General features: G+C 48.7%; 1 protein-coding gene across 3 annotated transcripts; it reads left to right on the top strand.

Moving 5' to 3' along the window:
• The first annotated feature begins 1,621 nt into the window (after positions 1 to 1,621).
• Positions 1,622 to 25,201, top strand: KLHL12 (kelch like family member 12). Of its 3 annotated transcripts, none has more exons than XM_080568763.1 (12): positions 1,622 to 1,714; positions 1,970 to 2,167; positions 7,613 to 7,766; positions 8,545 to 8,762; positions 11,710 to 11,859; positions 13,660 to 13,774; positions 16,067 to 16,173; positions 17,139 to 17,334; positions 18,532 to 18,690; positions 19,905 to 20,003; positions 23,107 to 23,293; positions 23,601 to 25,201. In XM_080568763.1, exons 2-12 carry the CDS (start codon positions 1,982 to 1,984, stop codon positions 23,725 to 23,727), a joined length of 1,698 nt encoding a protein of 565 aa, XP_080424889.1. In that variant the 5' UTR covers positions 1,622 to 1,714; positions 1,970 to 1,981; the 3' UTR covers positions 23,728 to 25,201. The 3 variants fall into 3 exon arrangements, with proteins under 3 accessions (XP_080424889.1, XP_080424887.1, XP_080424888.1); XM_080568761.1 differs by having other exon boundaries at positions 1,707 to 1,759; XM_080568762.1 differs by lacking the exon at positions 1,622 to 1,714 and having other exon boundaries at positions 1,920 to 2,167.
• Positions 25,202 to 26,620: the final 1,419 nt, after the last annotated feature.

Below are 26,620 nucleotides of genomic sequence, written 5' to 3'. Positions count from 1 at the left end.
TGGCCCCTATCCAGGGAAGTGACCTTGTGCTGCTGTGCCGATATGTTACCAGCTGGACAGCTTCCAGCTCTCTTCATGGCTCCAGCAAGCCTCTTCCAGGCATGAGAAACAGCAACGGAACTGCTTCTCTGCCAAGCAGAGGGGGGTTGTCCTGCATTCCTCACAGACTTTTGTAGAAGGATATTGAATAAAAGGAAGAGTGGAAGGCACTATGGGATGTTTTGGGAGGGCTGTGGTTACCCATGGGCCACAAGAGTGGTGACATCCCAGCTACCTTTTGAGGATGGAGCCCAGCCTGGTTCCCTTTCCCACCACTCCCTTGACAGCAAGCATGAGTTTCTCCCCTGGGGATCCAGTTGGCCTGCTCCAGAGTAAAGCCAGAATGTAAATCAACATGTAAGAAGTGGAGGATCAAAGAGTCTGGGTTCTTCCGTGACTGTAGCCACAATAATCTTGCCCATCCCAAACTGGTAAACCACTGCTGAGGAAGAATCTGGAGTGGTCTGCTTCTGCTCCAAGCTTGAAGGAGAGCGTGAGTGCCCAAACACTGGCCTGTTTTTCCAGGAATGTCAAGAAATCACCTCTTCCCCAAAACCTTGCCATGTTTTCAACTGATGAACACTCATCAGGCAGTTGGCCTGAGAAGGATTAAAGGTAATTCTTAAACCAGGGCTCGTAGCATGATCCGAAAGTCAGTAACTGACTTTTTCTCCTAGAAACTGCAGCACAAGAATTGAAAATAGACTTGCATGCTCCTCAGAGGAGCAGCCCAATGCAGCATCCAGCTGAACTCCAGGATCACCTGGTCCAACCACCCCCTACCACCACTGTCACCACAGAACCGTGTCCCCAAGCACCACGTCCAACCTCTCCTTGAACACCCCCAGGGACGGTGACTCCCCCACCTCCCTGGGCAACCCGTCCCAACGCCTGACCGCTCTTTCTGAGCAGAAATGTCTCCTCATTTCCCACCTGAACCTCCCCTGGCACAACTTGAGGCTGTTCCCTCTGGTCCTATCCCTGGTTATGTGTGAGAAGAGGCCGACCCCCAGCTCCCCACACCTTCCTTTCAGGCAGTTGCAGAGAGCAGTGAGCTCTGCCCTGAGCCTCCTCTTCCCCAGCCCAAACCCCCCCAGCTCCCTCAGCTGCTCCTCACAGGACTTGTGTCCCGGGCCCTTCACCACCTCCATAGCCCTTCTCTGGACATGTTCCAGGGCCTCCATGTCCTTCTTGTGCTGAGGGGCCCCTCATGACTACAGGGCCTGTGATTTTTTGGTTTTATTGATTCCGCAGTTTTTCTTGATTTTACTGTTTTTCTTGTTTTTGCTGTTTTTCTTGGTTTTACTGTTTTCACTGTTTTTCTTGTTTTTACTGTTTTCACTGTTTTTCTTGTTTTTACTGTTTCACCCTGTTTCTCTTCGCTATCCTCCTCATTTTGGGGCAGCGGGACCTCACCCTTATCAGCCTAACATCCCCCCCACTGCTCTGCCAGTGTCACGCCTGCACGACCCCTTTTGGACAGGCAACGCGAGTGGAATTTTCCCTCGAAAACCCACATTTTCCTGCAAAAAAAAAAAAAAACAACTTTGCTCCTCACGCTGGGGGGGGGGGGGGGAGCAGGAGCCCGTTACCAGGCAACCGCGCGGAGCCCCCCCGAGGGGCGGGGCGTCGCGGCGCGGTGACGCCATCAGCGCGCGGCGGGGGCGGGGGAGAGGTGCGGGAGGGGAGGGGGGCGGCGCGGCGCGGGGCGCCGGGGCCGGTGAGGGCGGCGGAGGAGGAGGGGGGGGGGGAGCAGCGGAGGGGGGGGGGGGGGCGGCGCTGCCGGGCGGCGGGGCCCGGGGCGGCGGCGGCGGTGGCGGGGCGGGAGGGGCAGGGCCCGGGGGAGGAGGGAGGGGCGGTGGCGGTTGGGCGTCGGCGCGCCCCCTGGCGGGGCGGCGGGGCCATGTGGCCGTGCTGGCTGTGCCCGCAGGTGCCGGGCGCCATGGCCCCCCCCAAGGACATCATGACCAACTCGCACGCCAAGTCCATCCTGAACGCCATGAACGCCCTGCGGAAGAGCGGCACGCTGTGCGACGTCACCCTCCGCGTGGAGCACAAGGACTTCCCGGCCCACCGCATCGTGCTGGCCGCCTGCAGCGACTACTTCTGCGCCATGTTCACCAGCGAGGTCGGCGGCCGAGGCGTGCCCGCCCCGCTGGGCGCGGATCCCTGCGGATCCCTTGGCGTGGTGGGCCCGGATCCGGTCGGGTGGTGGGGCTTGGATCCCACTGGATCCCTTCGCGTGGTGGGCCCGGATCCAGTTGGGTGGGGGTCTTGGATCCCTGTCGATCCCTTGGCGTGGTGGCCTGGATCCGGTTGGGTGGTGGGCTTGGGTCCCCCTGGATCCCTTGCGTGATGGGCCTGCATCCCTTTGGATGGTGGGCCTGGATCCTTCTGGATCCCATTGCGTGGTGGGCCTGGATCCAGTTGGGTGGTCGTCTTGGATCCCTCTGGATCCCATGTGTGGTGGGCCTGGATCCCTCTGGATCCCATTGCATGGTGGGTCCAAATCCAGTTGGGTGGTGGTCTTAGGCTGCTCTGGATCCCTTGGCCTGGTGGGCCTGGATCCAGTTGGGTGGTGGGCTTGGATCCCTCTGGATTCTGTTGTGTGGTGGGCTTGGGTTCCTCTGGATCCCGTTGCATGGGGGGCCCAGATCCAGTTGGGTGGGGGTCTTGGATCCGTCCGGATCCTGTTGGGTCGGGGTCTTGGATCCTTCCAGATCCTGTTGCATGGTGGGCCAGCATCCAGTTGAGTGGGGGTCTTGGGTCTTTCCATATCCCTTTGCATGGTGGGCCCAGATCCTGTTGCATGGTGGTCTTGGATCCCTCTGGATCCCTTTGTGTGGTGGGCCCGGATCCCTCTGGATCTGTTGGCGTAGTGTGCCCGGATCCAGTTGGGTGGGCGTCTTGGATCCCTCAGGATCCATTTGCATGGTGGGTCCAGATCCCATGGGGTGGTGGCTCCTGGTTCTTCTGGATCCCTTTGCATGGTGGACCAGGGTCTCTCTGGACCCCTCCAGATGTTGGCATCAGATTCTTCCAGGTGGTGGCTCTGGATCCTTCTGGATTTCCCTGCGTAGAGGCCCTAGAGTCCCCTGGATCCCCTCACAGTGGCCCCGAATCCCCCTGGATCCTCTCCCAGCGGCCCAGGATCTCCTGGTGCATCTGGGTGCCCTCACAGCAGCCCCAGAGCCCTCTGTCACGGCACGGGGGGAGCAGAGGCAGCGGCTGGGACTGTGCCCCACGTCACTGTCTGCTGCGTGGCCAACCCGCACAACAGGGAGCTGGCAAGCCAGGAGGCTCTGAGACTTGTCCTGATTTTTCCAGGGCTGGTTTGTGTCTTCCTGCATCTGGGCATCTGCCTTCCGTGGTTACCAGCCCTAGGGCAGAGCTGTGCAGGCCGTGGCGTGCGCCTAGGGCAGCCACTGTAAAACTGAAATGGAGGTGTTTCGCTCACGGCCTGGCCGATAGCTGGTACGTGCTGGGCTGTGGTGCTGCTCCTGCAAAGAGGATGCAGCCGTTGGGGCTGGGACCTGGGGCCCCTGTTACTTCACTCACGAAATCTCACTTGCGAGGACCTTTGCTCTCACTATTTTTTATATTGACTCGCGTTACCTACATGCTGTTTTTCGGAATCGCTGAAAGGTAACGTTTGAGTCGAAGCTAGCACTCCTTCATATTGTTATCTGAGAGGAGTGCCAGGCCTTGTCTTTTGCAAGTTTGAGTCAATCTTTGTGGCTTTTTCATACAGAAGATGCTTTCCTCATCCTAGCAACTTCTCCATCAGCAGAGAGAAACATAACTAAGCAGCCCAAAGGTCCTAAAGACCTTCCTGCTAACCCAGTGCTGCCTGCAGGAGAGAATCATTTCCTTCGTTGTTTTATCCACCAGTGACCACTGTTGGTGGAGCAGTCGGTTTGCTGACCCTTCCTTTGTTTGGTGCTGGGTGGGGTGAGCAGCTAACTTCATTTTTTTTAGTCCTGAGGGAAGCAACCAAAGTAAGATATGTGTGGACCAACCGCATAACAGTATGTTTTCTATCTGTTGACTTCAATATTTCAATATTCTGTATTTCTGTCTATCGTCTTCAAGAAATTTGTAAATTTGACAGCTTTATGCTCGTTATCTGTGTAAAGGAAGTATATTTTTTTATAAAAGAAAGTGCACAAAGCAAATTCAGTCCCTGGAGGCCGAAGTTCTGTTTATCGACAGCTTCAGCATACGCGGCGTAATAGCACTGTCCTCTCTCTTTGTGTTTTCCCCTATGTTCTTGTCAGTGCCTTTGACTTCATCTACACAGTCTACGGAGATCCGGGTGCTCTGCGTGCTGCAGAACGTTCTTGTGGCTGCTAAGGAAGGCTGAGGATCGGTGCACTTTGGATCTGAGCTGAGATTGTCTCTCCTTGCTCTTTTATACTCTCATTTTAACTCTAACATTGTGGTGACCTTAATTCATAGATACGATTCTTCCTAGAAAGATAAGTACATCCAGTGCCCAACGGGCATGATTGCTCTCTCTCTCTCATGCCCTCACATTGCTGCTGCTTTAAGGGTTTTACTTCCTTTGCTTAGTCTCTATCCAAATTTGCTTTTTCGTATGGAAACCCCAAAATGACAAACCTGCCAAGTGACACAGGCAATTACTGTGTGTTTGTGGGAGAACGTTCTCTCCAGGAAATGACAGCTTGGTAAGCCTCAAAGTGGCCCTGCTTCCTATGTGTGTTAATGACAAGTATGTTGGTGAGTGTAATAGGACAGCACTTGGTTGCCATCCAAACACTTGTGGGTACAGAGTGTTTTGGCCTTGGCTGTAACTTCAGGGAACTCAAAATGCCGTATTGCAAAATGTGCCAACAGCCCCTGCAAGGGCTTCCGTTGCGTTTGATCACTCATCTCCAGCAAACGTGGGGACTACTTGGCGAGCTGCAACGCGTGGCTTTTGTCAGGGTTGGGTTACGACGGGCTCTGCTCAGAACTGGTCCCTGGGTTATGCCCCGTGCCAGTCATGGTGTTGTGTCCGCATGGCCAGCGGAGCACTGAGGTTGTCGTCAGAGGTGATCTTCATAGAAAACCGTTTGCCAGTCCACGTGCCTCTAGTTTCTTCCTTCTCTCACTTCTGACTTTAATGTTTTCTTTCAAAAGTTCTCAATATAAATTTCTTTCTGTTTTCCAGAAGGAGGGGAAGCCACCAATCGCCCGTCGAACCCCTGGCCTTTGACAACACCTTTCCCCATCTCTGTGTTGAGTAGTGTGGGCAAACTGAAAGGCCCACCAGTTTTACCTACGAGGCTTTTCCTTGTAGCAAAAACTGAAGAGCAGTTTCAGGAAATGCTCCCTTGCACCCTAGTTTTGCACTGGGATTTCTGCCTTTGTTTGGACAAGTTAACGTCTTGCAGGGCGTGTTAACAGCTGATTGTTGGCTCCACCTCAGAAAGAAACTAGTCCGTCTTCTCTTAGAGTATGCTCTAGAAATTTGAAGGCTTGGGCTTTTCTGTTTTGTTTTCCCTAGAACATAGAGAAATTCTCTTCTTATTCTGAAAATAACTTCTGTTTCTGCTCTGGGATCCTTTTTTTAAGGTATGATTCAATGATCCCAAGTTATACATCGCGTACATTGTGTGAAGTCATTTTCAATGTTTTCTCCCATCCAAATAATCTTAGCACATGAATCAACTGTGAGCCAAATACCAAGGTGGTAGTACAGTGAAGCAGAAGTTGCATATAAGCAGAGCCAGAGCTCATCATCTCTGTAACGTTGGTGTTGTCCCCGTGGTTAGTGTTGTGGTCAACAGTATGCAGAGAGGATGTGCATGGTTGTTTATTGAATATTGATTGTGGGGACAGAAGCATCTTTACCAGCTTCAAGCCAGTCTGTGAAGAACAGCTATCTACAGCATCTAGCTCACTCGGTGCAATCCCTTACCAGTAGGTCTGGTGCCATTCTAGTCTTTAACTTCTTATCCTCTTTCTTCTAAGTACACAGCATGTATGGCCACGGGCAGGTGCAGTTTACCTCTCCATTTGCTTGTTGGAATCATAGGAATATCCTGCCCGATCAGCTCTGATCTCTGTGACACCTGTGTCCTTTATCTGTTGCACAAAACATCTTGGTCTCGTTTGGGGGAATGGTTTGTCTAACGCGTGTCATGAACTCATTTTGACTTCTAAATGCAACGCCTGTCGCACAGCAGGTCAAACAAGGTAATTTCCTCTTCCTGTCTGATTCTGGATGCCACGAAGTTTTTTCAATGTGTCAACAGACTTGAAAGGCCTCTCCTTCAAATTACTTTGAGTATCACCATTACCCCCCATGTTTCTCTTCTATTCCATGGTCCCTGCATTGCAGAAGTGGCTCAGTCTCAGCAGACTTCTCTACTGTCGCTGTGTCATCAGCTGCCTCTGTAGGAGTATGTCTGACTGCTCTTATTTTCTCTAATCGTGTGTCATGGCATTTTTCCCCAGCTGTGGCCAATTCCAAGCCAAGTGATGATGCTTTGATCATGCTTTCTCTTCACTGAGTCTCCACTCACTCTGTCCATAACCAGCCTCAGTCTCATTCTTAGCAAGAAAAGTCAAGGGCTTTTCATCTGAATTGTGCTTGCACTGATACTGACTACTTCTTCAGAATTCTCAGGGAAGAAAAAATGAGTTTTGCAGTGTGCTGCATGGAGACCTCCTTCTGTTGAGGTCCATTCATGCTGACAAGAGCACACAGCTATGTGCGGATGTGATTAGTAATTCCACCTGCCAGCCCATTGTTCGTGAATCATCAGATGCTGCGCCAGCAGCTTCCTAATGGCTGCATTAAACCACTAACAGCTGATGCTCTGTGAAAATATAATCTCAGTTCTGCACCCATAGAGGTGCAAATTGGGTGGATTCTCAGAATTTGCTGTTCCCAACAGTAACATTCCTTAGAAAAAGTAATTATTCCAAAATGATGCATCTTAGAGATGATAAAACAGCAAGGAGACAAAGTCAGGATTGTTTAAGTACCATCATTTTACGTACTTTAAATGTAAGTTTAACTTCAGTATTTCAGCCTTTAACTGAATTTTTTGAGCTGGTCATTCTTTATAGAGACTCTCACCATAAGCTAACAGGATGGATCAGGAATTGAAGTAAAGAAAGCTTTTTATTTGGATTGATTTTAGAGCAGAGAAGTAAGGTAGGGACGCCATGTAAGCTGCAGCATGTCATACACATCCAGCCCAGAAAGGAACCCCCTGAACTGTTCCTTCTAGTAAAGCTTGGAGTTTCTCATGAAGGATAGAGTTTCCACGTGCCATTTGTGTATGTTAACTAATTTCTGCTCAGTCTCAATTTGCTCATTTTAAAATGCAGTTTGACTGTCCTCCATACGTGTAATAAACTTTGCTTTTTCTTACTCACCCTGTATGTGCATCCTCTAGGGAAATTTCCTCCTTCCCCTTATTCCTTCAGTGAGCACAAGAAAAGACAAATTTCTGTTGAAACCTCTTTGACGAATCGCATCTTTAAAAACTGCTGAGCACTGTTGCCTTTTTGACCAAATTACTGAAAAGTAATCCGTTGTCTCCTTTCTAATTTACAGCTCTCGGAGAAGGATAAACCCTATGTAGATATCCAGGGACTGACAGCTTCCACCATGGAAATCCTGCTAGATTTTGTGTATACAGAAACTGTTCACGTGACAGTAGAAAATGTCCAGGAATTGCTCCCAGCAGCATGCCTGCTTCAGCTAAAAGGTAATTGCCAAGTATCAGCACAAACTGCACAATTGCTGCTGCTCAGAGATCTGGTTTGTCTGACCTTCTGTAAATGGAAGACAGATTGTGGGAGGCATGAAATCTATAAGCAGTGTGTTCATTCCAGGCCTGAGCGCTTCTGCCTTGAAACCATACAGTTTGTGTCAAACTTCTTCTATTATCTTTTGCACACTGGTCTCATTGGTAGAGGAACTGACTTGACTGGAAAAAAAGATCATAAAACATTATTTTTCCATGGTTTGGGCTACTTTATATCTGCATGAGAATACCCAGGAAGAATTCAGTATAATAATAAGCAAATCCTTGATATTACTTGGCCTTGCCATCGCGATGTGTCTGGATCATAACAACCTGGTTGATGTGCACCTATGGAGCTATCCAAGGCAACTATCAAAAAGACATTGGAGAAAGCCTTAAAAAACAATCTGGTGGCCATATGCACTAGCATATACCTTCTTGGCTTATAGTCCATGAAGCTGGGTACAACTCACATTCGAGTCAGTTCCTAGTGTTGGATTTTTTTAATGTGCAAATAGAATAGACAGAGATTGAAACAGCCCAAACAATTGCTCTCCTGCTTAGTGTTACCATTCTCCTCCTCAGAAGTGTTTGCATGCGTGTGTTTCTGTAGTATTTCAAGCTTGTTTTTGAGTCGTTTTTTCATTATTGTTTAGAACTTTCTTTTCTGAAGCCCTTTCCAAAGCCGAGGATTGATAGTAAGCATGCAGTGCTCATTCACCCCTCCAATTTTCCGTAGGTGTGAAACAAGCTTGCTGTGAGTTTCTAGAAAGCCAGCTGGATCCATCAAATTGTTTGGGCATTCGGGATTTTGCTGAGACACACAATTGTGTTGATCTAATGCAAGCTGCAGAGGTCTTCAGCCAGAAACATTTTCCAGAGGTGGTTCAGCATGAAGAGTTTATCCTCTTAAATCAAGAAGAGGTTGAAAAGCTCATCAAGTGTGATGAAATTCAGGTAAAACCTGAAAAGTACTGTTACCCTGCAAAGCGTTAAAGTAAAGCATTGAAACCAGTTGGAGTTAAGTCCACGCTTCTAGGGTGGATTTTGCACACAGTTCCTGAGTTTCGGAATTTCATTTCTAAAAAGGTTCTTCTAACTTTTCAGCCTTGTAACCTCAAACTGATGAGTAACATGCAACTTCTGTGTAAGAATTTGTTGTCAGGCAAACATTTCCTGCAAGTAAGACAATCACAGTTGGTTACCTCTGCAGAGTTCTTCATCCCTTTTCTCCTCATTTCCCTGGAGGAGCATTCGGAGGTTACAAAGACGAGTTGTCTCAATGCCTACATTTCAGAAATACCCGCAAGACAGTAACTTCTATTTGTAGACCTTTGTATGCTACTCAGCAGCACAAGGAATGCATGTGTCATGCCAGGCATTTGGGTGTCCTCTGCTTTACAAGGAGCAGAATGCATGATGGTGCAGGGTAGTCAGATTCTTCAGGGAGTTACATGAAGATTTTATTGCCTGTGATTTCTGGTACAGATTCTGTTCCCTCGGGGTTGGTTTCTGGAGGATTTACTACTTGGCTGGAACCTGTCAAATACTTTTTTTTTCCAAGTTTTCTATGAATGTGTATTTCTTGAGAATGGAAATAAGGTGAAAATTCTTTGATAATAGCGAGGGCACTGGTTTATTTAATTCAGATGGTTTTCAGTGAGAGTTGATGTTTGCTTCAGTTCTAAAAGAAGTGATTAAATCATTATCCAGAGTTTGCAGTAACACAAGCTCTTAGAAACAAACCCGTGTAAGTGATACCTCTGGTAGGGTTCCTGAAAAGCAAGTGCAGGGCTAGCCAGAGGAGAAATCTTAATGTATGCTTTGAAAGTCTGCTGTGAAAGTGGCCTTCTGCCAAGCTGATAGCCTCTTGTTGATAAACCTGCTTGGGAAAGAACATGCAAGACAGCAGTGAAAAACCCCAGTGTAGGCAGTAATCAGCAGTGGAAAAAGGCTGAGTGTGTTTGGTATTTAACAAGCAGCAGCTTCAATGCTGTGAAGGTCTGAGCTTATGCAGGTTGTGGTGAGTATTGACATAACACTTCTGGATCGTCAAGAGGAAATAGTCATAGAATGGCTTGGGTTGGAAGGGACCTTTAAAGATCATCCAGTCCAACCCCCTGCCATTTTTCACTAGACCAGGCTGCCCAAAGTCCCATCCAACCTGACCTTGAACACTTCCAGGGATGGGACATCTACAACTTCTCTGGGCAACCTTTTCCAGTTCCCCACCACCCTCGTTGTGAAGAATTGCTTCCTTGTATCTAATCTAAATCTACCCTCTTTTAGTTTAAAACCTTTACCTCTTAACCTGTCACTGCAGGCCCTAGTAAAAAGTCTCTAACCATCTTTCTTACAAGTTATGATTCAGGCTTTGCACACGCACCGTGAAGCGTGAATTTATTGTAATACCTTGAGAAAGTGAACAGAGCAAATCTCTTTGCTGCTCTGGACAGGGGTAATGCGTTCAGGAGCAAGGAATGTTGTATCAGAGGGTACTGAGAAGGCACCAGCTGCAAAGTTCCCTGGCTTTTGGAGAAGCAGGTCTTCTTTTAGAGTAGGAGGTTTTCACTGTGATGTTCTGTTTAGTGTAAACCATCATATATCAAACAACCAGGCATGATTTAACATACAACAAAACTGTTAAATGTATCAGAGGACAGTCACTTAAGGAAGGACTAAAACGATGTGTTGATTACTGCATTTTTGGAGGAGGTGGGGAAAATTAGAACCAGTGAAGTACCCTGCTTTCCTTTTGTGAGCTCTGATTGTTCTTTCCCTGTAATTCAAAAATAAAGAGGCCATTTCTAATTGCAGTGTTACAAATATAAATCAATGACATGGAAGAATTGCCTTACATAATTAACCTCTATGGCTCCCTGCTTCAGAACATACTTCAACAAATAGCTGCAAAATGAACTTCAAAGTGTACTAGTCCTGTATTGGTGGGAAGACTCGGTCTTGTTGTTACAGGTCTCCTTTTATCTTCATATTAGTTGATCATAATAATGATGATCATAATAAATTCATGTCTCACTTGCTTTTAAATTGGACAATCTGAAGACCTGAAAAAGAAAATCAAGTCCAAATAATATATAATAGGTCTCTTTACAGTTATTTGTCTTTTCATTATCAGATTAATCTTGCAGCGGCGTGCTCAGCATGCACTGGAGCTGCTGTATTTGTAAAGCTGTCCGAAGCACCTGAGGTCCTCTAAAAGTGCCAAATTTAGTTGGCTTAGACAGTGTAAGCTCTGGAAGTGGTGTAAGCACTGGCATGTGGGGGTCCTAAGTGGAAGGAGAAATAAGTTAGAGTCAGAACAGCAGAGTTCACACCTTCTCCACTCTGAAATCGAGTCACTTGTATTTTCTTAAATGTAAATTGAAGTAGAAGACCTCAGATATACCCAATATTATGACTAGGGTGTTAGCAGGGCGGTGTGTGGGCACAGGGCTGCAGGGGTTAAGGTGAGGCACTTTTCTCTAACAAAGAGACGTGATTCTGATCACCTTTATGATGGTGCTTTGCAGCCTGCAGGACAGTGACCCCTGCTCAGAGTGGGAATCCCTGGCAGTTGCAGTCTTTGACTGGGCTCTCTCAGCGCTTGTGGGCCAGGTCCCACCCGGCTCTGCTGCGTACCACAGTGCATTTCTGGTACTTGTACTGACAGTTGCTGATCTCAGCTATAAGGAAAAAACAAATGCAGTTTTAAGGAAGAGAAAATAAGGGCTTGTAATCAGTGCTTGTAAATACTGCTCACAGGAATTTCCATAACAGACTCTAACGTGAGGTGTCCTGCTCTCTTGCTGGCTCTGAGCAGCATCAACAGTCTAAAAGTTGTCTGGTCCACGGGCAGTTGCTGAATTGCCCTGCGGTCTGATCGGCATGTGTCTCCTCTTTGCAGGTGGACTCTGAAGAGCCTGTTTTTGAGGCAGTTATAAACTGGGTGAAGCACTCGAAAAAAGAACGGGAAGCATCGCTGCCGGAGCTGCTGCAGTATGTGCGCATGCCGCTTCTCACCCCCCGCTACATCACCGATGTCATCGACACCGAGGTATCGGCAGCCCGGGTCTGGGGCACAGAACAGCTGGGAGCCAGTATCTGTGTGTGGCTGCGTGCTCCCTGGTTAGACTCCTGCTGTGCTAACAGCGTGTTAGAAGCTGCTCTCTCTACCGGTGCTTTTTGGTGCTGAACCTATGGAGGTGTCCCCGTTCAGCTGCAGTGCCCACTGTTTTCCTCGGAGGTAGTTTGCTGTGCCAACAGTTACAGCATCCTGCTTTCGGCTGGGAGGGAGTCCCATCCAGAGGAATTACTCGGTTGTCTCCTGATAGGCAGCACCTTTCTGTTCTCATCTGTTACCTTCTACAATGAGCTTTCTGTATTCCATTTCTAAGCCCTAGTGGGTCTCCTGTAGGTGGAGACAGGCTGCTGGCATGGGATGCTAGGGAGGAAATGGCTGGAGAGGGCCTCATCAGGAGTTGTTCCAGGTGCAGGTGCCCTTGACTGAGGAGAGCAGCAGCACAGTAGGTCCAGGGTCAGCACACGGCTGAGAGCCATATGTAATCCTTTGTGTGGCTGGAGCGTTGCAGAGGCAAACCGAAATGTGGATGATCACAGGAGATCATTAAGCTTTTGCAGTGGAAGTTCAATTCCAAATGAGTGATGCTGACCCAGTGCAAGGTTTGACAGGAAGGTGCAGAGAAGGTTCAAACCAGTGTCCTTGTCTGATGGTGATGTGAGCTGATCAGTGGCTACTAGCCTTTGTCACCCATCAGGTGCTGAATGCAGAGTGAAAACATGGTTACATATGAAAGTGGCTCATCTAGCAACATTCATTTCTGGTGTGACAATGGCTGCCTTCTGCAGGTGTTCTTAAATAGGGTCAGCAAGTATGCAGTTAAGTTGTGCCAGGGCTAAAATGTGCTTAGTCAGATTGTTATGGTCCACCTTAAACTGAAATTGAAGCTAACACAAGAGGGACTGGTACCAGAACAATTAAGTCTGTTCCAAAAGCAGGCTAACATATTGTGTGTAAAGGGCCCCAACCTTCTTACTGCCCAGGATGGCACCTCTAGACTGGAGGTGAGACGTGATGATGGTGGGACATCATCATCTTGGTACAGTGTGGAGGGGAGAGGGTTGGCTTGGTGCGGCATCATCTGCCCTGAACGCCCTGGTCTTCTTGCACAAGCACGAAGGAATTGTAAAAATAAATCTTGGCTTATTGCAGCGCAAAACACCCAAAGGGAGCTGAACACTGAACATTCAGGGGAGGGGAACGTCGCTCCGTGTTACTCACGGAGGGTATGACTGTCCTTGGGTGCAGTGCCCCCAGCTTCTTCTGAAGGAGACCTTATCTGCTTCTGTAGTCTCTTTGTAGCTCAGTGTCCCATGTGTATAGGGATCGAGCTAACGGACCCAGCAAAACTGCTTAGTTTGTGCTTTGCTCCTTGTTTCGTCTTCAATGGCAGGTGCATGTTGAGTTGATGATGTGGGGCAGATCCAGCCAAACTGATTTCAGTCCCTGCCAGTCCCCCTTCACAAATGTATTTCTGCTGGCTTACATGTAGCAGAAGTGGATTTCCCTTAGTTTTCCAATGTAAGTATTTTTGTCACGGAACCTGCAGTGCCAGGCTTTGCATGAGAAACGAGCCATACCTTTCCAGCTGCAGTCTAGTTTTGCGTTGTCTTTGCCTTTCCTTGCATGCAGCATTTGCACCATGACACTACTAGCAGCAGCCTGCACACAGGTCATTTTAATGCTGTCTGAATTGACCAGAGCTGGCTTCAGGACAGTTCTCAGTAGGGATCTTAAAATACCTCACGTGTACCAGTGACTCATGTTTTTCCTCAGCCTTTTATACGATGCAGTCTGCAGTGCAGAGACCTCGTCGATGAAGCTAAGAAATTTCATCTTCGGCCTGAGCTCCGGAGTCAGATGCAGGGACCCAGGACAAGAGCACGTCTAGGTGAGCAGCAAGGGGAAGGTCACCGAGGAGGTCTGGGGAATTGGCAGGTATTGTGCTACAGGTGCTGTACGGTGCCTTGTAATTGTGCAAAGAGCTTTGCAGCAGTAACTTCATGATACACAGTCCCCAGTGGTAAAGAAAGGCGAGCACGGGACAAAAGTATGTTTTCATAGCACAGTTACTTAGCAGCAGTGCAGGGACTAGTTGGTTTCCTTTAATCCAAGGCCTCTGCTGTAACCACAAAAACGGTTTCCTGAATTGTTGGTGCTTCTAGATACCTTTGTCTCAGCATGCAGCTGTCCAAGAAGTATGGGAAGAGTTTCTTCCTATCTAAAAACGCAGATATCAGTGTCGGAGATAAAAAGAAACAACTGTATTAGAGTGAAGGTTAGCTTTCAACAGGGAATCTGAGAGGGGAAGGCACAAGGAGGAGGACAGAGAGGTGCCTCATTCCTTTCAGAGGTACATTTTTCTTAACCACATTTTCAACTTAACCTCTTAGGACGACAAAAAAAAAAGTTGATTTCATCTGCTATTTCGGTGCCTCCTACCAAGCACTGTCGCTGAGTCGTTTGGGAGAAGTGCTTGGCTTAAGGCTGGAAGCACTTGGGAGTAACACAAACAGTAGGAATTACCCCCAGGAGAAGAAAAAGTATTTTCTGGCTTCTTCCTAACAATGGCCCTTCCTCACCTGCCTCCCTTCCTCATGTCTCTAGGCTCACTCTGGACTGCCTTTACCCCAGCTGCACTCGCAGAGCACTGCCCTTGGTGCCAGCGCTGACGCCTCTTCCCTCACGCAGCCCTCCCTGGGTGCTCTCCAGTGCTGCTGCTTGTGGAGAGGGACCCTGAGAAAAAGCTTTGTGGCCATTTCTTGGTATTAACATTGTTTTAGGGGATGGAAACCAGCTTAAATACTAAAGGAGGAGGGCAAATTAGGTTTTTCAGAGAGAGATTGATTAGGTTTTTGGCCGGAAGGCATTATTGTTATGATGTGGTTTCACCTCCAGCATAGTCCAGGCCACAGCATGTCTTCTTTTTTTTCTGGGAACATCCTCCATCAATTTCAGTGACATTCATTTCAGCTTCGCCTGCTGTTTTAGAAAGGGGCATTGCATTTTGTTCTTGGTTGGAACACTTGAGCTGATAAAGGAAATGTCACAGAATTTTTTCATTACTTATATTGGCAAAGAGTTTGCACCTTGTTTCAAAGGTTCATCTCCTTCAGATTCAGTCCAAATTTTTTTTTTTTTTTAACTGATTCAATACCATCTGCTATCAGGAGTGCTCTCATTATCTGTCATTTATAAATGGTCGTCAGGTTGCCTATTAACTTTCGGTTGGATAAACTGAACTGATCGTGCTATTAACTGTCATAATGCACAGGAAACTTTCTAAGTTCCAATTTGTCTTTGGAGCTTTTTTCTGAATCCTTCCCAGTTGCATTTTGTTATTCTCCTTCATCTGAAGTGGCAATTGTTTTGCTTTGGGATGGACAAGGCCTTGCTAAATCTTTGTTGCTCGATGTTCAGCCTTTCTGCAGCGAAAAGCTGGATAGCTCTGAACTCTAATAAAATTCCCTATTACAGAAATGGTCCAACAGGTGCAGGGATGATCATCGATCACAAGTCTTTATTTTTCTGTCAAGGAGAAAATAAGAAAAAATCGGGGACCCTTTGAGAGAACAGGAAGTAAAGGGAAGGCAACTTTGAAATAAAATACATTAAAACGTAAGAGAGAATTCTTGGGAAAATACTGCATTATTTTTTCAGGCTTCAGTGAGCCTAACTTCTACTTCATGTAGAAATGGTGAAAAAAAAGGTGCTATCTGGTCTGGATGTCGCTTGTAAATGAGGAGAGAATGCCATTCTTTGTGAGGAGGGTGGAGGCAAGCAGCCATCCTCCTTCAGCTTTCTTGGGAGTAAGAAGTTTACAAAATAAACGTGGCAGAGAATACAAAAGAAGACATAAACAAGCCAACTTGTGTTCTCAGAGTCCATCTAACATGGGGAGGAACTGCCCACCAGTGGACAGCTTCTAGCACCCAGGTTAGTCTTATGGCCACGCACCCTGGAAGGGTTTCTCTCTTCCTACCCACTGACACGAGAGGGGACCCAGGTGACCGTTACCTGCATTAGGTGCCTGCTTCAGAACAGTGATAAAAAAAAACCAACGGTGATTTAGAGGCTGCTTCTTGCACCAAGGAAGGCTCAGCGTTTACTCAGATGATTGCGTTGAGGTGATCCTTTGGTTGTGAAGGGACTGACCTGACTTTGCTCTCCCTCTTTGCTCTAGGAGCTAATGAAGTCCTGCTTGTGATCGGCGGCTTTGGCAGCCAGCAGTCACCTATTGATGTTGTGGAGAAATATGACCCGAAGACTCAGGAGTGGAGTTTCTTGCCCGTAAGGAACCAGTTTTGATTATCATTGGGCTCTACAGATTGCTGTCATCACTCACTCACCATAGGACCGTATACCACCCTCTAAATAAAATTCCTCTTTGGGTTCCTCTGCATTCTGCTTAGAATTTATGACAGAAATTCATTAGGGTTGCTGAGGTTTACACAGTGAATGCTAAAACTGCTTCACATTTGAAGATTTACTAAGTAAGCTTTTTATGAGAGCTTGCTGTCATATTTCTAATGAGATGAGCCTTCAGAGACCCACATCTTTGTTGTGGGAGTGAGAACTTATGAGAGGCATTTTTGATCTTAGGGGGGTGTTAAGCTCTGAAGTTTAGTGAAGATAATTGAAATGTCAATAGGAGTAGTATAATCAGTCCTGCTTTCAGGCAGGCTGCATGATCTTGCTTGCATTGTTTCTGAGCAAAGCAGGATATATTTAGGAAGAGAGAGCTTCTGCATTGGGGACTATTTCTACCGAAATTTAAAATTGGCTTTATCGGTGTGAAATGGTGGAGAACTGCCTCTACTTTAGTATCTGTAATCACGGAAGAACTTACATCACCTTCTCCAAAATTCTGTTCGTTTTTGGAGGCCAAAAGCTGTGGATATTTCCATCAGATCACAGTCTCCACATTTTCCCCTTGACAGTCTCTGCAGGGAGCCAGTGGGAGGAACGCAAACCTCCGAGATGCATCAAAGATTCAGTAGAGACAAAGGATAAGTTGACATTTTAATGCAAAATATTTTAGCACAAAGAGACCTGGGCAGCAAGAGTAGAAGCAGAGGAAGTCAGATGCAATTTATGCATTTTAACCAGGGCTGTATCCTTGAAATCCATAGTGCCATTTGTCTCTTTGGCCATTTTCCAAAAGAGCAGTGAAACAGGATGGAAGAACCGCAGTTGTTCTACATACATCGGTGTTATTTCCTCTCCTTGACCCTTTATTGTCTTTGCCCTTTTAGAGCATTACCCGTAAGAGGCGCTACGTTGCTACGGTGTCCCTGCACGATCGGATCTATGTGATTGGGGGGTATGACGGCCGCTCGCGCCTCAGCTCTGTGGAGTGCTTGGATTACACATCAGATGAGGATGGTATCTGGTACTCTGTAGCTCCGATGAACGTGCGGCGAGGCCTAGCAGGAGCCACGACCCTGGGAGGTACGTCCAGGTCGCTGCACTGGCAGGGCAGTTCTCTGTCATTCCTGTCCTCCGGTCGGCCTGAAATGCCCTGAGCTGGCACACGCAGAGCCGGTGGCTCTGAGAGTCTGAAAGTCTGGCATCTCATTTGGATGGAGAAATGGAAAACTTCTTGTGCACGTATCCCGAGAGGAGTTCTGTCTCCATTCTTCGGGCATGTGTCTGTGCGTTGAGGGATGGCAGCTCAAGGAAGGGTTATGGAGTGGGAAGCTCTCGGGGTGGTGACGGTGTCGTGTAGTGCTGAGCACAGCACACAGAGTACAGCAATAACAATCCATCCCAGGAGAGAGGCTGAAAGTGGAGCACGTGCAGAGAGGGATTCTTAGGACATACCTGGAAGAAAGAAACTACCTTATGGAGCAAACCAGAACACTTCAGCCTGTTTACACAGGACATACTCGTATATTATTTCTCTATAATATACATATATTCTCTCTATGTATTACTTGGCATAAATAGAAAATGTGCTATATAAGAATTGAATAAGAGCGAGTGGTTATAAACAGGCCATAAAGAATTTGTGTGGAAATGAGAGGAAGTTTTATAACTATTAAAGTAGTGGTTATCTTCTTAATAATATTGGTTAAATAACATGCATTACATTTCAAATTCTTACTGTATCTATTCTGATGAAACTTCTGTAAAAAATGTGGCTGGTTTGAAGATGACACTTGACAGATTTGTGAAGCATCGTGTGCATTAGGTTCTCCAGCATAAGGAGCTGGTCTTGATGTCTTTTGGATCCTCTCCGTTTGCTGCCCATGTGTTTGCTACCCTATAATCACGTACTCTGGGGCGGTGCTGAGGTGGTGTTAATGGTGGCAGGTTTTGGGCATGGCACTTCTTCTGTATGTTCTGCAGGATGAAAAAAAAAATAGCCAGGGCATGTATGTTTTCTTTAATCCATCACCAAGAAGCAGATTTAAGGGCCAGATGGGTTTTGTGTTTGTTTGGTTTGTTGGGTCTGTGAGCAGGCTAATGCAGCGAGCCGGGGTGAGGAGGCTGCGTTTGTCTTGGCTCTGAATGTGCCAAGCTCTGTAGTTGTTCCTGCATTTTGCAGTCCGCGTTGGAGGTTTGCTCCATCTGTGAGGGCCTTCTTGCTCCATGTGCGTGTTTGATCCTTGGTGCGGTGAGTCCAACCTCTCTCTAACGTTGCAGACATGATCTACGTTTCCGGTGGGTTCGACGGAAGCCGACGTCACACCAGCATGGAACGATACGACCCCAACATCGATCAGTGGAGTATGCTGGGAGACATGCAGACAGCACGGGAAGGAGCGGGGCTTGTCGTAGCTAACGGAGTTATCTATTGCCTCGGTAGGTACCTGAGGACCTCAAGGCATTCAGCAAATACGTGCTTTTAGCAAAAATGGCAGTGCGGATCCTTTCTGCACCAGTTATGTCACATCCAGGTTAGAAGAGACACCCAGAAGATTTAATTTCACCGAACTGAGCACTGCACGGTGCTGTCAGCAGGGGCAGCCTGTTCTCACCACTACCATCACCAGGGCTAAGGCTGGATCTGCCACACAGCGACAGTAAATGCTGTTAGAAGCAAATTGGGCACAGTCAGCCTGCATTTGAGGGACCGCTGAAGCGTGGGGGTGAGCAGTGGCAGCTGAGGTTTGCAGGGCCAGGGCAGTGGCTGAAATGCCCTAGAGATGAAGCAGGTAGCTACAGGTCGTCTGCTCCACGTGAAGCAATGCTGGCTGTAGCACTCTGGAAATGTATCTTAGGCTGTATGTGTTCGAGCTCCTTTCTGCAGCACTTGTTTCATTTTCAGAGACCCCTGAGTTTCAGATACCCAAATCATTCTAAAGACGTTAATAAGCTTGTTCCGGAGATACTCTTTCAAGGCACCAAAAAAGGCAGGCCCAGCACTGTTTTCTGCCCTCACCAGTTGCAGTCCTGTTGTTCTTAGGGAGTCTTGATTATCAGACACTGGTTTATGGGTTTCACTTCTCTATCCCAAATTCCTCGTCCCCATGCTGTCCCCCAAGGCAGATGCCAACACAGTGCTCCTTGGCTGAAAGAGCACAACACAATTTTTTGGTATTGTCTTGTGAAACTGCTCTTCCAGCCCTTCATGCTTTCATCTTCAAGGCATCCCAGCGTATGCTCTGCGCGGCCTCCTAGTGTCAGCTGGAGGCTGCAGGCAGCAGCACACAGACCCTGAGCCAGCGCCAGGTCTGGAAGCCGTACATCTGCTTCAGTGGGACAGCGGGAATGTTGGCATCGGGCTTGGAGGTGGCTCTGCAGTGCGGCGCTAACCTGGCTGTAGTGGTTTGGAGGGGCAATACTCCACCAGCACTGCCCCGTGCGGTGCAGGGCAGAGCTTGCTCCAAGCTGGCTCAGGTCTAGCACTGCAAGCTGCAGAGATCCTCTGTGTTCTGCCTGCCTCAGCGTGTTGGGAGTTGTGCTGGTCGCAGGGCAGTGCCACGCCAAGGGTGAACCAGGCATGTTACTGCTCCCTACACAGAAAACATTTTCCAGAACTCAGACCCATGGTTTGCTCCTCTCTTCTGTTTCAGGTGGCTATGATGGGCTGAACATTCTGAATTCCGTAGAGAGGTACGATCCCCACACTGGACACTGGACAAACGTCACACCAATGGCCACTAAGCGCTCAGGTAAGAGCCCACAGAGCCTTGAGGTTACAATGTGTTGTGCTGCACTGAGGAAGCCATCACTGCTGACTTGTTCTGCTGCTCTTGGGGATGTTGGCTGGTGTCAGTGGGTGGATTGGCTTTGAGCAGGGACTGTTTTAGGATGTGCTGGCTTAGCTCCCCAAGAGAAGGATTAGTTCTCACATGCCTGATGTCTGCATCCCATGCTAAGATGTGAATAAAGGAATGTGCCTGCGGTTTTATAGGTTGCAGGGAGAGGAAGTCTTGTGTGACTGCCCTAACTAGGAACGGTGCACGGCTTGGAGAAAAGCTGGCAAGGAACAAGCGATGTAACAATTCTGCGTAAGATAATGGGACAGTTTGCTAAGTCAGTGCTCGTCAACCGCACAGGGCACTGTAAAGGCAGGGGTGCTCAGCAAGCCCTCTTTCACCTGCCCTGCACTTTGTGAAGTGCTGGGCCTCAGCTCCTGGGGCAGCGGGAGGGCAGAGGCCAGTGCTGCTCGGGCAGTGTTAAACTGCTCAGCTAATGATGACTCGAAACATCGTGCAGCCACACTTCAGTTATCCCCACCAACCTGCAGTTTCTCCATCCCGCTTAGAGTCCTCTCTGAGCTTTAAGTTTGGCAGCTAGGAGAAAAATAAAGTTTAAAGCCTCAATTTGGAGTGATTTACTGTCTCAGCTGTTACTCATTTCTCAGAGAAGTGCAGCTCTCTTCTCCCTGTGTGCTCCAGTGCTGGCCCCAGGCCACTGCACTGCGCCTCAGGCCTGCCCCAAACCTCATGGCAGTGCTCGAGAGCAGCCGTGGCCTTGCTGAGCTGCACGTGGCAGGGCAGGAAGCTCAGTGCTCCACAGCTTTGTGGTTCTTGATGGAGTAGTTCTGCTTACAGGCAGTCTTTCAAAACCCTTTTGAAGTTGCTTTTTCTCTAATAATTCCAATAAATGTCCTTTACAATTAGCCTAGGCAGCCTTGTTTCTCTTTGTTCTCTGCTGTAGTATTCTTGTTTAGAGACAAGAGCTGGTTACTTAATTAAAACTGTTCTCTGTTCTAAAAACATTCAGGCTTTCTTGTGCCTGCAGTGCATTCACCAAAACCCCAGGCTTTAAATATTTACTCCTGTGACAGAGCCATTCCTGTTAAGTTTGGGTTGGAAAGTATTTCCCATATGCCAAGAATGGATTTGATTTAGAAGTCGGTTGCTTTCCACACCCAGGAAGATCCCACATACCAATGTGTGATAAATCTATGGCTTTTCCTACATCAGAGGAAACATGCAAGACCTATTCACGGGTCTCCAGAAAGCGTAAGAATGGGATGCCTTTTTCCAAGCGGTCTGTTGTGTGCACCACAGAAGATGTCTTCTGGCAAAACCAAAAGCAAAGAGTTCAAAGGGAAGGCCATTTATAAGAAGTCTTTTCCCAGGTCCATGCCAGTTTTCCACAAGACTTGGAGGCTTTTGATAGCAGTGCCTCAGCCCACAGAGCAGACTACTGCAGTGCCACAAGCAAGCAGGAACATTGTGAGGCTCTCCATACCAGCCACATTCCTTCCTCAGTGCCGAGACTGGGAGCACAGAGATCTGAAGCAGGGATGTGCCCCAAAACGCTGTTGGGCACAGTTTTTTTTTTCTGTCACTCTGTGGTATTAACGCCTCTACTAGTAGCTTAGATACCAGTTGCACTTACAACTTCCACCCTGGTACCAGTTCCAGTCCATCCGTCCTGGCGACCTTGGACCCTGTAGGACCTCCTTTGCTTCAGGGCTTTGACACTTTCCTAGATCTGCCTGAGTGCAGGTCTTTGAGTTCCAAGGGAGACCAGGACTAAAAGTAGTCTTGCCTTTATTTACAGAGAATTGTCTCCCCTTGTTTCTCCTCATCTCTTAGGACCTATTCTGGAGATGAATAGGTCCTAAGAGATGGATACCCCTCAGAAACCTTGGCTGTGTTGCACTGCTAGACCTGACTTCCCTGGCTAAACCTTGGTCTGGTCCCTTCTCAGCTGAAGTTTCCCCCAGCGAAGCTCTCAGAGAACCCATGGGGGCAGTCTGCCCCTTCCCAGCTGAATTGGTGCTCTCAGCAAGGACAGATGGTGAGAGGGAGGTTGCATGTAGTGGGACAGAAAGTCTCTTACACCTTGTTTGTAGAAGAAACAGACCAGTTCCCAGGAGCTGTAGGGTAGCTGGCTTGTTCCCTTAGGGATACTTGTCAGTGCAATGGCTACATGTTGCTGGTAACATCCTGACAGGGTTTACTCAGCTCTGGAGATGCAGCTCAGAACAGCAGCAGCTGTTGGCGAGAGCGCACAAGGCTGTGGAGCACACGGTTATCTGACTTATCTTGTGTTCTTTGGTGCTTCTATCTGAGAGGGGCTGCAGTCCGCGAGCTGAGGCTGGCAGGGCAAATCTGCTGCTGTTGTCACAAATCCCAAGTCAGGTCAGCGGTATCACTGATCGCTTTTCCTGGGGCAGGTGAGAACAGCAGCTCTGACACGCTTCACCCACTCGAGCCTCTGTGACTGTGCAGCAGACAGCAGTTTTCATTTCCCTGCCTCCCAGAGAAGCAGTGTGAAAGAAATCCCTCCTCCAGCGTCACATGGAGCGGTGGCATTGTCCTGGCTGCAGCCAGGGGCTGGGTGACACCAGGGAGCCAGGAACAGCAGAGAAACCCAGCTTTGTGGTGACCCCCCCAGCAGAGTTCCAGTCAGCTGCCCACGTGGCTCGTGCCAGCCTGCACAGGGCTCGGGGTGTCCTTCAGCCAGGGTGAACGTCTCACCTTGCCCCTGCTGCGCTGGCTGCAGCGCTGCTCAGTCCCCCTTACGCTGGAGATTGAGCAGCAGTTGGTAGGTAGAGGTTTCCGTGTATCATTTTGGAGACAACAAAAAATACTGGGCGATGGCAACTCTTCAGCGATACATTAGATATTTATTCTCTTTTATATTTATATATAAATAAATACATACATATTTATTGATAGATATACGCATAAGAAGATACCCTCTGAAGAGGAAGAACTGACCTAGTTCAGCCTTGTTGACAGCAAGCCCTGGGCACAGTGCCGACAGTGTCAGTCGTGACTGTAACTGTTCCATCCTCCTCTCTCTCCCCAGGGGCTGGAGTGGCTCTGCTGAATGACCATATTTATGTAGTTGGTGGGTTCGATGGGACAGCACATCTCTCTTCCGTGGAAGCCTATAATATTCGCACTGATTCCTGGACAACTGTAACAAGCATGACAACTCCCCGCTGCTATGTCGGGGCCACCGTGCTGCGGGGAAGGCTGTATGCAATCGCTGGGTAAGAGACAGCCCTGGGCTGGAGAGGAAGATGCTCTGCTTGCTGGAAGAGGTGCGAGTGACTTGAGGTGACGCGACCTGCTGCCGCAATTTCAGGTGGCCTCTCCCAGCCCACATAGGCAGTGTGATGGTTCAGGGCCAAGACAGGCAGGAGAGTGGCAGCAGATAGCAAAAGAGAACCTAATATACTGGTTTTGTTTCAGGCTGTCCCTGCTGTATGTAACTGTCCAGCCTCCCAGAAAGGACTGTGAACGCCTCAGCCTCTTCCTGCAGCAGCATCCCTCACCTGTAACTTTCTGTCCTTGCAGGTACGATGGCAACTCCCTGCTGAGCAGCATTGAGTGCTATGATCCCATCATCGACAACTGGGAAGTGGTGACCTCCCTGGGGATGCAGCGGTGTGATGCTGGAGTCTGTGTCCTTCGGGAGAAGTGATGTGGAGGGAGCTTACAAAGAAGATCATCCTAAAAAGTCTCTGCTGGAAGAAGAGTCCCAAGTGATTTGCAGTGACTGTTTTTGAGACGTGTGGATGCTGTGGAAGTAGGCACCAGAACAGCAGCTTTCTGTGCTGCTTTGACTAGAGCATGTGCATAAACGTGTTATCTCAGCAGTCATTTGAAATTGGGGGCTCTGCGTGAAGCTGGAGAAAGGTGGTGAAGTGGGTCAGGAGAAGCTGCATTCTCTGCTGTTCCTGTGGCTAATTCTATCAGCAGAGCCGGGGTGCCCCCAGCATTGGCATCAGCCAGCGTGGTGAATGCATCCAAGGACATCTGCATACAACTGGGGGTCTCTTCGGCCACTGCAGGACCGTGCGGGTCCTCTGGTTGCTCTCAGCCACATGGATGCGTGCGGGTGGAATGCAGCTGCTCTTATGTTCCAGCTTCAAATCATCTTGTACATACTGAATGTTTTTGATTTGCTCCTCAAGCACGTATCTGTGCAGAGCCAAATTGAGTGAGCATGTGTAAGGGGGTCCTGCACTGGAGCTGCATCCGCAGGTTCCTCCCAGGTCTGCACACAAGGAGTCGCAGATTAAAGCTGTCAACTACTGAGACCCAAAAGCCTGAGGCTGCTGGGGGCAAAGGGCAGGGGGGAGAAACTCACTGCCTAGCGTAGAGGCAGATCTGCAGCATTTGTGCTCCAAGCGAGGGGCTCACCGAGGTTCACCACATCACATTTCCCTTGAAAAGCTTGACAGATCCAGCTGCAAAAAGCTGCATTTTCTGGCAGCAGGAGCCTGGCTGTGAAAGGCAGTGCCTTTGCTCCTACCCCTGCAGGGAGGTCACCTTGCGGAGGCTGAGGCCCTGAGTGTAGGGACGCAATTGCTACTGTCTAAGTCGACCTTGCTGGCGAGCGACTGGGGTTCTTCCCTGGACAGGTGTCTGTCCAGCGCACCCACGTCAGCCTTGTAGTTGAATTCGTTGTGTTCATTTTCCTTTTATCCAGGATTTTTGTGCTTCCAGGCACGGTTCGGAGTGACATCCTGGATTCCGTTTTGCCCCTGTGTTCTCAGTTCTCCCCTGCCTCTTAACTCCACATCCTCTTACACCAGCTGTCCTTTGCCTGCCCCACGAGCCCCAGGTGAGCGTTTCACCACTGGCTCCCTGGAGCACTCTCCCCAGCATGTCTCCTGCCTTGCTGTGTTTCTGGCAGCACGGGCTCTCCTCTGCCGTCAGCTTGGCCCCTGCAGTGCCTGGGCTCTGTGTAGTGCTGCTCGTTGAGCTTACTGCTGACTCCTTGCTTAGGGGACAGGGTGGGATCAGGGATGTGGTAGCATGACTTAATTATGCACTTTCAGCCAACGCTCTGACCTTCTGCGTTTGTTTCTATTACACAAGTGTTCTGTGGTTTTGTTTCCTATGTTTATTTTTTAATGAAAACGTTAAGAATAAAATATTTCCTGAGCCAATGGGAGCTTAGCTTCTGTTCTCTACCCTCAAGACATTTGCCTGATCCCCACGTTGAGGATTTGTATAAAACTCTGGTTAGACCAGGCAGCCACCTTCAGCTGTGCTTCTGCCCTGCTGCTTAGGTCTCTGAGTGGCATTAAAGAGCAAGGGCTCCATCCCCTTGGGATCCGCAGTGCAGAAGCCCGTGGGGCCTGGGAGGATTTGCTAACTGAGAATTAATTTGTTGCAAGAGGTGCTTGCAAAGAGTGGCAGCAGAGATGAGGAAAACAGCCTGTGATGATACTGTTGTAACAGAGTCTGCAGTTGCGAAAAATAACAGCTCCTTTGTCCACCATGGAAGAGTGGGATGAATGGAGCGCGGTATTAATTCAGCTGTCAATGGCGTAGCTGCAGACTGCTCTCCTGGTTTCCCTCTACAAACCTTCTGTTGATTTTAAGACAAACTGCTGTGTCCTGCCCCAGCAGCCTTTGATGGCTCTGAATGTTCTGGTCCCCAAGCCAACACCTCACCTGTTATTTGAGATTTTTAAATAGCTCCTCCTGGCTGACCTGCCTTGGGCTGAACTTCCCTGTAACTCTTTTGGCAGCTGGAAATACACAAGGAACCAAAAAGATTAAAGTTCCCACTTGTGAGAGTGCAGTATGGACAAGGAAGTACTCCCTGATTTTACAAGATCAGGGTCTGCACCCCATTCACCTCTGCTGCTGGCAGAGAGGCACATAGAGGGAATTTTCCAGGCTACCGCGTGGCTCCAGTATTGCACCTGGAGCTGTCTGGAGCTGTTTTCCTTCCCCAGACAGTCTTGCTTTCCTGCAAATGCCTTTTGGGGGGATTCAGCTCCAGAAGAGACCAGTGCTAGCAAGCGTGCTCAGTGGGTGGTTCTGCTGAAGCTCAGCAGACCAAACTGCCAGCCTCCGACCTCAGTCACGGCAGGACGTGGCCTTACGGTGGCCAGCAGACCCCATCACTGCCTTTCTGGAACAGGATGTACTGAAGGGTTTGAAGAGGAATTGATGTTTCCAAGTAGATAATGAACAATATAAATGTGCAAAATGGTCTGCATCTGGGCATAGCTGGACGTGAGAAAACTCACAGGCTGTCACTGAAGGAAAAACGGAACAGATCAAAATCTGCTTGGAAAGGAGCTGGCTTTGATCCTTGCAGACCAGTGACAGCAAAGCTGTCTGCTCCAAGTGCAGATCTTTCTGCAGGTGGTTTGCAGGACTTGCTTTTGAGTAGTGGGTGCCTTGGGGCTGCTTACAGCAGGTGTTGGTGAGCTTCACACCACGTTTATTGCCTCCGCCCTCCTCTCAGCCCTGCAAGCCCAGAGATGGCTCAGGAGCTCCGATGCCAATGCTCAGCCTCACAAATACCCACAGGATCCACAGGACAATGGGTTTGTGTCAAACAGCCATGC

This window comes from Anser brachyrhynchus (assembly GCF_964034855.1).
Source record: "Anser brachyrhynchus genome assembly, chromosome: 27".
Lineage (NCBI taxonomy): Eukaryota > Metazoa > Chordata > Aves > Anseriformes > Anatidae > Anser > Anser brachyrhynchus.
The sequence above is the reverse complement of the archived record's forward strand: the minus strand, read 5'-3'. Positions and strand labels throughout refer to the sequence as shown.

Bases quoted from the DNA above. Each gene is read 5' to 3' on its own strand.
- KLHL12 (XM_080568762.1), top strand. From the start codon at position 1,943: ATGTGGCCGTGCTGGCTGTGCCCGCAGGTGCCGGGCGCCATGGCCCCC. The intron at 7,767-8,544 runs GTAATTGCCAAG...AATTTTCCGTAG, and splicing joins ATGCCTGCTTCAGCTAAAAG to GTGTGAAACAAGCTTGCTGT. The intron at 20,004-23,106 runs GTAAGAGCCCAC...CTCTCTCCCCAG, and splicing joins AATGGCCACTAAGCGCTCAG to GGGCTGGAGTGGCTCTGCTG.